Source organism: Anoplophora glabripennis, unplaced genomic scaffold (genome assembly GCF_000390285.2).
Source record: "Anoplophora glabripennis isolate ALB-LARVAE unplaced genomic scaffold, Agla_2.0 scaffold55, whole genome shotgun sequence".
NCBI lineage: Eukaryota > Metazoa > Arthropoda > Insecta > Coleoptera > Cerambycidae > Anoplophora > Anoplophora glabripennis.
Window position 1 is genome coordinate 1,556,732 of NW_019416774.1, and position 12,615 is coordinate 1,569,346.

General features: G+C 35.0%; 1 protein-coding gene across 1 annotated transcript in view; it reads right to left on the bottom strand.

Moving 5' to 3' along the window:
* Positions 1–373: 373 nt before the first annotated feature.
* Positions 374–12,615, bottom strand: part of LOC108906068 (alpha-catulin) — a 77,834-nt gene continuing 65,592 nt past the window's right edge. Inside the window, exons 7-12 of the mRNA XM_018709218.1 lie at positions 11,708–11,956; positions 11,374–11,652; positions 11,159–11,317; positions 10,928–11,104; positions 7,779–7,985; positions 374–1,521 (exon numbers count right to left, since the gene is read on the bottom strand). Of these exons, the coding sequence (XP_018564734.1) occupies positions 1,387–1,521; positions 7,779–7,985; positions 10,928–11,104; positions 11,159–11,317; positions 11,374–11,652; positions 11,708–11,956 (1,206 nt within the window). The 3' untranslated portion in view covers positions 374–1,386. The remainder of the gene's footprint in view (positions 1,522–7,778; positions 7,986–10,927; positions 11,105–11,158; positions 11,318–11,373; positions 11,653–11,707; positions 11,957–12,615) is intronic.

Consider the following 12,615-nt stretch of genomic DNA (forward strand, 5'->3'; position numbering starts at 1 on the left):
GTCGCTAACATAGTCAATTTAGTTGAGCTGCTGATTTATTGTGGTGTTGTTGTTCTATAGCGGCTTGCAAAACACAAAACAAGAAGATAATCCTTACAGAATACTACAGAGGCACCTGAGCCTAATGACACCATTCATTTATTACAATACAAGCTTTTATTTAACTTGCCTTGTTAGTATGAGTCAAACCTTACACCTGAATTTTAAAAGTTATCTCCAACCGATTGAGCTGAAATTTTGCATACATGTTTAGTTTGGATGACAATGCATGAGCAGCTAAGTGACATCATGCTAAATCTAATATGGCGGACTCCCAAAGATGGCGGATCAGTTATTTTTTATGCACCCCCATGATATGGGTATCAAATGAAAGGGTTTGCTGAGAAGAATACGAAAATAAAATGACGTCACTAAAAGCCTGTTTACAAAAAAAATGTTTTTAATTTGTTCCTCCTGAGTGTGGTTATCTTAATGCAGAAGATGTGAATGAATGGATTCCTGCTGACGAAGTTTTGGAAACGAGTTTTTAAATGACGATGATATTGTGCAAATAGTTATTGATGAAGATGATGAAGAAGAGGAAAAAGGTGTTCAAGAAGAGCATGTGAACAAAAAGTCACGCACATACAAAAACTGCAAATGAGCTAGTAGCATCCTATATTGAACAACAGAAAGAATCAACTCCAAGTGGTATAATGTTTATGAAAAAATGGCATGACTGCTTTCAAAAGAGCAATGCACACAAAGAAACAAAAGAAAATCGGTGATTACTTTGTAGAGCTTATTATTTAGAGAAAAGAAATTTGAAAAGGGATATTATTGCATAATTATGCAACATAATATTTGTACTAATAAATACGAACAAATGAATCTAAACAATCATCCTCAGTGCATGGAAAGACTTCAATTTGTACATGAAGATGACCAAACAACTTTCTTTGATTATTTAAAAAAGCACTGTCATTAGGTCATCTTCAAACTCCTATATCTTCATAAAAAGTCAAAATCGAATTGAACACTAGTTCATCTGACCTTTATATATTAATTTTGACTGAGGTTAGATTAGGTCTGGAGAAAAAACGGAAAGTGGAGCGAATTTTATTGTTTTAGTGTTGCAGTTTTAGACGGTGTTCTTTTAACATCCAATGCACCTACATAACTTAATACCATTGATAAAAAATTTTATATGATAAATTGTATTCTATTTTCTACGCGACTGCACATATTCAGTTACTGCCTATAAGAGATTTCTCTGGAAAATGTCATTCAAATAATACACGAACGGTAATGTAAAAGAAAAATAGCGAGAAAGTTGTCCTAGAACAACAAAAAGGAGACCCGAGTACGTCTCGAGTCCCCCTTGTTGCGCCGGGACATTCCCATTTGTCATAAGCTTTGGTCGGATCCGGTAGCCCCTCCACCTTTGTTGTCTCCGCCACTGCCGCCACCACTAGAAGAACCCCCATCACACCCAGAACCTCTCCCTGTGCCTGAACCCGAACCACGAAATTCCAGCTTGTACTAGAATACGAAATTATGGGTTTAGTACCTGTTGCAGTGGTAACTTGTGGGATTCTAAACAATGATTCTATCATTTTTCACACAAATAAAAATTGTAAAATAAACTCTCATATAAAAATTATATACAAATATTTATCACTACTGCACTAGCTGATTATTCATCTCAAATTAGTACATGCAAAGAGCAGATAGAGCTAGGTATTCAGCAAAGCTAAAAAAAGAGTTTGGCGCAGATTTAGTTTTTATTAGATATTTATTTTAATATGTAGTTATTGATCAGATTTTTCCAGATAATAAAGCTTGTGCGTGCTATATATCAGCATTAGTGATTTATAAAAAAAACATTCCTGAAATTTTTTGATCTGGTGACAAGGCAATAATTCATTCAAAAATTTGTAATGCAACAAGATTATCTGAGATTTAGTGAAACTACTGGCAATATATTAGCAATAATAACACAGCCCCACAAAAAAAAAGGATCGGATCTGGTATTCAGACCCATGTATTTCCATGTATTTTTTCCGCAGAATCCGATCCTTCAGATTTGGCCCAACGGGTCTGAGTTTTCGGGAAATTTAAAAAACAGGTCAAAATTCACAAAAACATCATTTACGATTGACGAAAGTTATAAAAAATCAAATTATTCTACCAGCTCACTAGATGTATGATTTTTCACTCATTTAATTCCAATTTATCATCATAGAGTCAGACAAGTTCGTCCAATTTCACTCAAAAACAGAAAATAGATCAAAATGCTTAAAATCGCCATTTTCATGGCACAATTTGTGTTGCAGAGTTCTGGATACATCTTACGCATATTTATTCATCCTCCTGTACCACCTATAAAACCCACCCGTCTCTAAATAGAGGGACTAAATGAAAGCATGACCCTTTGCATAGATCCTTTAAAAAGAGAACACATTATAGCAACAAAAATAAGAACGATTTGTAGATATCATTTTCTTTTATTTAGAAAGTAGAGTATTCTACAAGTTTTGTTGCATTCTCAATCTTCTAGGCTGTTATCTCATCTCTCAGTACAAAAAGTAGGTGGATAGATGGGTGGATGGGTGGGTTTTATAGGTGGTACAGGTGTATGAATAAATATGCGTATTCATGCATGAACGACTGGATAGAAAGATGTATGAATTCATAAATGGGTGGGTGGACAAAAAGATGGATTCAGAACTCTGCAACACGAATTATGTCATGAAAATGGCGTTTTTAAGCATTTTGATCTATTTTCTGTTTTTGAATTAAATTGGACCAGCTTGTATGACTCTATGATGATAAATTGGAATGAAACGGGTAAAAAATCATACGTTTAGTGAGCTGGTAGAATAATTTGATTTTTTATAACATTCGTCGATCGTAAATGACGTTTTTTGTGAATTTTGACCTGTTTTTTTAATTTTCCCGAAAACTCAGACCCGTTGGGCCAAATCTGAAAGCAGATTCCGGATTCAGCGGAAAAAAATACATGGAAATACATGGAAATAAATGGGTCTGAATACCAGATCCAATCCTCTTTTTTTTTTGTGGGGCTGTGTGCTACTGCATAATATGGAAAAACTCCATCAATGTTAAAATATCTCTTCACTTCATTCAAAGACTTTTTTTTTAAATATTTCTATACTCATATGGAGGTTTTTTTTTTTGTTGCACGTTGCATGTACTATTCGTAATACCAAACACGATTACAAGGACTTTCCTGAAACTACCTCACAAGCTATTCACGAACACAATACAAACTAGCACCATCAAAAATTAACCTGATTATATTCTGGTCCATTATTTTTAGGATTTGGTAGAGCAGGATGGCCGATATTATGCTGATGTAATAAAAAATTTGTTATAAATATATTACCGATTGTATGTACAGCCATGAATATAATGAAATGGGTGTGTTTATATAATCTTGTGTCTACTATACCGTATTGATGTTTTGCATGATAATTTTTTATAAATTAAACTTGATTTTGAATACTGTAGGTAGAGTTAATTTATAAACTTTAATGTTTTATAGAGATTAGCACAACAAAACCACCAACTGAACTGTTAATTAAAAAAATCAGTGATGCAGCAAATATATTACGATCCCAGTCATTTCTCCGCATGATATATTTGCTACTAAGTCTTGTTGTACCAGTCTATAAAAGATATATGGAAATAATTTTGTCAATGCAATGAATAAAACCAGTTTTCTTCAGAAAAAAGCAAAATTTGTTTAAAAATGTGTTTTAAATTTTAAGATTCAATTTTAAACTTGGGTTTTTAGATATATTTTTTAGTATATGGGTTTTTTAAATAAAGCTTACTCAAAGAGCACCAAGCTTCTAAAAATCTAATTTATTGGTAATAAAAGGCAGAAAAAACGAAAGTTCAACAATCTGCATCAAATAAAATTTGTTAATTGTCCTGAAATTAAGACCTTAACATAATTTTATACTGCATATACTTATTTGTAAATTATCTCTGGTAACCATAGTCTTTTGAACACATTTTTGTCGTTAAAAGAACAAGTATTCTCTAGGTCTAGATCATGTGGAACAAAAAAAATTATAGGTGTTTCTTTCAATACCTTCATATCCACCATGTTTATCTCAACAGAAGCATCTAGTTTTATGTGTGTACCGGGTGTTTTTAAATGAAGTAGCAAAAATGGTACTAGTGAATGTAGAGTCAAAAATAAGAGGATTGGAGTAAAAATACCTTATATGAAAGTTGCACCCCTGAGGCGATATACCCTCTTAAAGAAGGGGATTGAAATTCACATTTTAATTTTTTTTCTTTAACATGAGGAATGCTAGAGACACGAAACTTGGTATGAGCATCCTACTAATAAAGAGACAACTTTTCAATATTTGTTTGATCGTTGGCATATTTTATAAAGGAGCGAAACAGTCAACCCCATTGCAATATTTTATTAGAAATTTTTTATAAGATGCAAATTATTTATTTGAAAATATGTATTGGGAAGACTGATTTATTGCGCAAATTTTTTACCTCTTGTTATTTTTCGATAAAACCGATAGTTTTCTAGTAAAAAAATTAGATGCGTCATTGTTCATTAAAGGGGTAATTACGAAAATTTGTAAAAATAAAGTAGGCGGATGTCATAACAAATAAATTGTTATTTATCATATTAATAAATTGACACTCTACATTCACTGGTACCATTTTTGCTACTTCATTTAAAAACACCCTGCATATGAAATGAACTTTTATCTTCAAACTTATTCAGTATAGTACATTTTTGTCGTTAAAAGCATTCCAAGAATGTAGGTAGACTATTTTTCTAAATAAATGTGTACATTTTAGTCCAAAATTGTTTCTGGACGAAACAAAGCAAGCGATATTATGTTTCAGTTGTATTGAAAAGAAAAATTTTAAGAACAAAAATGAAATGGAACGCAACACTACAAATATTCCCATTCAAAATAAGGTTCAGATTGAGAATAAAATTAAGCTATTTCCAGTAGCCATTTTCACCTTATTTTTACAGTAAACAGTTATGTTACGAGGCTTATCCACAAAGTTAGAGAACTGAAACTCTGATGCTCTGTTGTTTTTGTTATCAACAAAGTTGGCAACACTGCATTCAAGCTCAAGATGTTGGAAGCAGAACGCAGACTCGTTTGTCTCAGTCAGTTGAGAACTGTTGTTGTAGCGGCGTGTTAAAATGAGTGCCACTATTCCGAAACCCGCTAGCTGCGAGGTGAGCAGCGTAATCCAGTTTCTTCTTGCAAAGGGAAAGGCGACGTTCCAAGATTTTTAAAGAAATGAAAACTGTGTAAGGTGCGATGAATCGTACTAATGTGTACAGGTGGTGTCGTGAGTATAAAGCTGGCAGAACGAATGTTCATAATAGACAAAGGAGGAGAACATCCCTTAATTGTGACTAATGAGATGGTGAACAAGATCGAAGAAATGCCTTGTGGTGACCATCGATTGACTTTGGAAGAGATGAACACAGTTTTCACAGATCTCCAAATCTCTTCTGCATGAAATCATTACTAAAAGGGGGCGTAGTGGGCATAGTGGGCTACCCATGTTTCGTGGTCAGTCAAGGAATTGTTTGCCTTCTAGTTCGAAGTACTCGGGAAATTCCAGTGAAAATGCGATTTTGTTAACTTTGTGTGATCCATGAGCAATGGATCACACAAAGCTAACAAAATCGCATTTTCACTGGAATTTCTCGAGTACTTCGAACTAGAAGGCAAACAATTCCTTGACTGACCACGAAACATGGGTAGCCCACTATGCCCCTGGCCTGAGACGAAATAACAATCGATGCAGTGGCGACATCCATCTGCGAGAAAATTCAAAACTCTAATTCTGATCCGAAAAATAATGGAAACAGTGTTTTGGGACCGTGAAGAGATACCGCTCATTTACTTTTTTGCTCCAAGCCAAAACAATGCTGTGCGGTACTCTGAAACCTTGAAAACACTATAGAGGGCAATGTAGAACAAAAAATGGGGAATGTTAACGAAGGGAGTGTTGTTGCATGACAATGCAGGTCCCCACACAGCTATCGCCACAAAGCAACTTTTGGACTCATTCGGTTGGAACATCATCAACCACCCCGCTCACAGCCCTGACCTGGCACCTCCTGATTTTCATCTTTTCTGAAATGCATTGAGGTTGTAGGTCACTATGTCAAAAAATAGTGTCCTGAATATGTAAATTTTTCATAAATATACTGCTGTTTCGATTTTTAAAAAATTTAATGCTTTTGTGGATATGCCTCAAACAAAAGGACTATTAGATTCGTTTGTAGACTACAGTGTACTTTGGTTGATTAATTTTGGGATTTCCTCTAAAAAAATATTTGTATAAATGTTTTCTTTTTGTAGAACAATAAAATAATTTTATATTTAGTATTTAGTATCACAACATATACCAAAAGTACTACGAAAAATGTTTATTACGAAATACTTATGTGATGCAGTTTGTTAACTTTGCCAGCCTATCATTATTAAGTAATTTGTAAGAATTACATATTCATGTGGTAGATTCTAACCTAGCAAACTAATTTATTATCATGCCTTTAGATAGTCATCGTCTGGATCAGAGAGATAAAACTAAAGCGGAATTAAATTAGTAAGTAAATTGTTTTTTGTATATATTAATATTGACATTGGCCTCCCAAAACATTGCGTTTTCAGACACTAGCATCAAATTACCAAAATAATATCCGGAACATGAAAAAATATAACCTAATTTTTACAAATTGATTCGATGATATTTTGATGCAGTGTCTAAGACTGTGATATAATTTCAATACAGTTGGTTGTATACTTTAAATATTTTTACAGACTTAAGAGGGCTCTATAGCAAACAGGAAACCAGAGAGATAGATTTTATTACACAATTTGTCTAAATATGAACCACTGCACAAGTAACAGACTTTCCTCCATTCTAAAGTAGATTTTCTATAAAATGGAGTAAGTTTGAAACTCGAATAACTTTTTGTTGTGAAGAAATTTGTAATTTGCCGCGTAAATTACAAATATATGTTTACACCAAAAAGTTATTTGAACTTCCAACTAAGTCCACTTTATAGAAAATCTGCATTAGAATGGAGGAAAGTCTGTTATTTGTGCAGTAATTCATATTTAGACAAACTGTGTAATAAAATCTATCTATCTGGTGGGCTATTTGCTATCGAGCCCTCATAAGTGAAGTAGTATCAATCTTCTGCTGATTTTTTTCAATAGAGATCACTTCTATTGATGGAATTTCAACCGGATCTTGAATTTCCCTTACTATAAAACCAGTCTTAATGGGTATTAGTATATAAATAAGGGAAATCACATATACAGTCAATGTTTTGGAACGATCAATAGGGAAATGTACATATAACAGTGTTATTCCATGTGCACTGTGCAATGAAAGATAGATAAGAAAAAACTAGTTTCTCATGCATGAAGAAGTTAAAAAACCATTGATTGCAACCAGCCCCCCGTGTTAATTATTACAACACTTATGAAAATTAATTCGTTAGTTTATTAGTTTCGTATATATCAAAAATTATAAATCACCATAACGGCTATCTCGGTAGGGTGGCGTTTTGGAATCTAATCATACGGTGAAGAGCCTGCGGGCTCAAATATATGGGCAAGTGCTTGCCGTCCAAGGTTGCACATGGAATTCTAACCCTTTGTGGTAATGCTATGTCATACTAATATTAAGAAAAAAAAAAAAAATAGAATTAATGATTCAAAAACGATGAGGAAAAAAAGCGTACTTACTTTCGTCGCGCATTCGAAACAAGTAGTTACGACTTTCGAAATGACATTCATAAGATTTTTTGTTTCTTGTATTACGTTGTCAACCTTTGTAAAAGTGGCCGCTTTCCCAACTGTGTGGTCTTTAACGGTGAATTGCAGCCGTTGAACAAACGTCGGTACTTTGTCTAGGTTTGCAAGAAGTTCCTTTTTATTAGCACCACCGGGAACCTGAAAAATTTCAGGCACATTCTAAACAAAATACAACACTATGAAGTAGTCCTGAAAACTTTGTCCCGTTTTCATTTCATGCATTGCTCTATTTTTTTTTTAGATTAATTTACGATGTCTAGCACCGATTCAGCTGAAGTGACTGATTAAGAAAAATGGAGTAAAAACATACTGTGATTTGTTTAGAATTTTATAACTTTTGAAAAGTATTTGTTTGCTAAAAAACTTCCTTTCCTAAAAACACAACCGCTTAAAAAAAATTGTAACAGATAATTGTCTTTAAAAACTTAATTGATTAAAAAAATATTTCATCAATTAATTTATTTATTTACGTTTTTTAAAACGGCAAAAATAATTATTTTAAAAAGTAAATATTTTTACTTACAATTAGTAACATATCTACATACCATATTAGTTAATATTTAATAAATCACGGGCAAAATTTAATTTTTTTTAAAAACACTAGAATTTTTGGCATGAAAAAATGTGGTAAATTATACAGGGTGTCCTGAAATTCATGCAACAAAATTTGGGCATAGATTCTTAAGACAAATTTAGGGGACCCGTATTTTTTCTTTTTGCCAACTGGCCCCCTCTTTCGGAGTTACCGCCCCCTGAAATCTTTTTTATATCTCAAAACATGTACGAGAATAACTAAATTTGGTACACAGGGGTTTTATGACATGTGGAATCTCACAGTGCTACGCTTTTTGGCGAGAAACCCCCTTAAAACACTTTTTCGTAGGCCGCCTTGTCATTGGAACCAGAAAAGTTTGGTCGCAAATTTGATTTTTGTTTTAATTATTAGTTGGCTAGAAAGCCACTGAATTTAGAAACTTTTTTGTCTCTTGATATTTGTTTCGTAAAACGCAATGTTTTTAAGGAAAATGGCGAATCACGATATGCATTCGATCACATTTTGACATTTTTCTTAAAAACATTGTGTTTTACGAAAAAAGTATAAAGAGACAAAAAGTTTCTAAATTTAATGGCTTTCCAGTTGACTGATAAATTTAAAGAAATTTAAATATGCGATCAAATTTCTTTGGCTCCAAAGACAAGGGGGCCCACGAAAAAGTGTCTTAAGGGGTTTTTCGCCAAAAAGCATAGCACTGTGAGATTCCACATGTCATAAAACCCCTGTGTACCAAATTTAGTGATTCTCGTGTCACATGGTTTCGAGATATAAAAGAGACTTCTTAGGGGCAGATTTCGGGGGGCTGTAACTCCGAAAGAGGGGGCCACTTGGCAGAAATAAAAAATACAGGTCCCCTAAATTTGCCTTAAGAATCTGTGAACAAATATTGTTGCATGAATTTTGGGACACCTTGTATAACATGTAAAATCATACAAACGCAATCTGTTTTTACTAAATTATTTTCCGTCATAGTTTTGCTCTCTAACGGTTGATTTAAAAAGTTAACAACTGACAACGTGAAGAATTCCGCTGATAGGACGGTTGCGTTTTAAATTTTGGGGAATGGTTGATCCTTGTGCTGCCATCTGACAACCGATGTCCCTATCGTAAAATTCGACTTTTTGTAGGTAGATATTTACAGCAACTTGAAAAATTCATCTTGGCCAAAAAATTAAATGAAGTCCTGAATATTCCATGCAATTTTTTTTACAACATTCTATGTGGATTATCTCAGCAACAGTGCGTTATAATCTTAAATCGAATTTTTTAAAGTTACTCAGAAAAAATTCATAACTCGGTTAATAATGCCTGGAATGGACTCAAATCAGGGTCCTGGGGGTTTACGAGGTCGCTGATCCCGAATATGACCTTCAAATTGGTCCATCGCCGACCTGGATTGATAATGAACGTCGTCTCCGAGGCTTCTCCTGAATTTCACTCTTAAATGCAACGAGACTTCACACCCGGAGGTTTTTTGGGTTGCCGATTCCTAATCTGGCGTCGAAAATCACATTAGGGGTTTTTCGAGGCACTCTTCTTGAAATTATCTTATAATATGACGCATGCATGACTGTGGGCCCCCAGACCGGGGCCCTCGAAAAACTATCCGGGCCCTATATGTCAGTTGATGATGAAAATGATATTTAGTAGAATATTTTGAATAAATTGAAGTAAAGAGTAGGTTAGAAATGGCAATTGATTTGGAAATAAATGATTTTGATTTGTTTTTGAAACAACACTTGCATACATTGTGACATTCATTCAATTTATTCCTTCTATTTTCATCTTGCATACTTCAAATGAGATCAACAATTCCAAACAAGTTATTGCAGTATTGAATTTTCTGACGATGACACCGACTTCAAGGTCAAGGTTCCGGTGCACCAGGTCACCGACGTCGGATTAGGAATTAACGACCCGAAAAACCCCTGGGTGTCAAGTCTCGTTGCATTTAAGAGTCAAATTCAGGAGAAGCCTCGGAGATGACGTTCATCATCAATCCTAAGCTCCACGTCGGCGATAGACCAATTTGAAGGTCATATTTGGGATCAGCGACCTCGAAAACCCTCAGGAGTCTGATTTGAGTCATTTCCAGGCATTATTAACCGAGTTATGAATTTTTTCTAAGTGACTTTAAAAAAAAATGCATTTTTCGGGATGCATTTTGCACTGCACAAGTGCAATTTGGCCGAAAAACAAAATACAAAGTTCATACATTTTTTTCACATAATTTTAGAAACCGAATGCAAAAAATCCCATCTTGATACGACTTGATCGAAAAATTTCGAAGGTTCAGTGCTCTATTTCCTCGACTATCATTTTTTTTTTTTTTATCTCTATTCCTGAAATATAAACGGGTGCTCCCGAGGTGTAAACGAGAATTTAAGTGCAGTTTAAGAAACGATTTATAACTTGACTATTCTGGGAAACTCGTACTATCGCCCCTAAAAAACTGACCCCCCCCACTTAAAGTTACACCCTGTATAAAGAAACTGTAACACCTACACGAAAAATTAGTTCTCACCTGGTAACTAAATTGTCTGATAACTTTATATAATCTGTTAGCCTCTTCGGCAAAATACTCCGCCTGCGTGAATAAATCCTGAGTGGTCTTCAACTCTCCTTCCCCCTTCGTGAACTGGTACATAGAAAAAGCCATAGCGGACATATTCTTAGCCCTCTTAACGATATCATTGTTCTCCTACAATCAATACATTGCTTTATGTCCGCACGTAACACTTGCGACTGACTTTACCTCCAGCTGCGTATTGCTATTGCTCTCTTGCCATTTCTCCGTCTCCGCGTCCATCTCGCTCGTAATCAATTTCATTTCCAGACCGGACTTTGCGATTTTTTCCTGCTCCTCGGTATCCAGCCTCACAGCTTTCAGCGGCTTTGAAGTAGTCCCGTGTTTCTACAAATTCAAATAATTTAATTTAATTCCGTCTGATTTCTTACAAATCTGCTTACGCCTGGCCTGGGAAGAGACATATAGACTTGTTTCTCGGGCTTCGACTGGCTCGCTTCAAGAACGTCCTTGACGATGGTAGTCACATCCGACACGAGCCACTGATACATCTCCGCGAACACCTCTAAGTTTTCTTGAGCAATTTTACTTCCCGGATAAGCGGCTAGCGATTTAGCGGCGGTGATAACTTGGGGGCCGTAAACTCTTAAATTAATCTCAGTGAACTTAGCCGACACCTGCAGGGTTTCGGACACAGCCACATGTCTCAGTAATTTACAAACCTAGAAAAAAAAACCGTGGTAACGCTTGAATAAAAATATACTCGTAACGGGTTACCTCCAAAATATGATCTATGGAATCTTGAAAGGCATTGGAGGTGTGATGAAGTCTATCAATTTCAGACATAATAGCCTGTTGCCTGATTGCAGCTACTAACTCCAACCCCTGTTTAGTGGCTGTACTCAGTTCTTGGGCTTGGTGAATGGCAGCATTGGCTAAATGTTTCGACAAGTCCCTCGCTGAATTTATGCACGCCTGCACAGAATTGTCCAGTTCTGGGCAATTCGACGCATTTTCAAACCCTATCTGTAAACGGAAACAGGGATAGTATACGCGTATACCGCTTCAGAAAATATAAAAATAAATAAAAAGGACCAAATAAACAATAAGGACTGTGTTGCAGCGTTAGCAACATTGAACTTGAAAGAGAAATGTTAATTTCATCTTCTTTCCACTAAGATTAGTGACGCTTTACGATGCTGATGACGAGCAACAAATTAAATTATCTAGTAGCAGTGAATTTAAAATCAGCACAGCTTTGAATAGAGCACAAACATATACAGGGTGTTCCTAAAAAAGTGTCGCAACAAACAACTGTAGTTTCCTCTTGAGAAAAGAACAGAAGTCATTTTGTTTAAAACGGTTGACCTTGGAGCAATGAACCAAGAGAATTCTTTTTGCATAAAATTCATTGGCTCTTCAGAATTTGTTGTCAAATGTCAATTTTTCCAGTGGCGTAAAAGTTAGGGGGGAAAACACTTACGATACCTTAAAATCTCTACCACTTTCATGTACAATGAATTCGATAAGGGTGCGAAAAAGTAGCTATTAATAGTGGTAATGTGTGGACAAAAGCTCAGTGCTGTAGTTCAAACGCCTCCTAAGATATTGGCAAAAAACTAAAAACTAAATTTAAAGTTTTGACACAGTGTATTTCGAAAACGAAAACCCGGAAAGAAAAATGG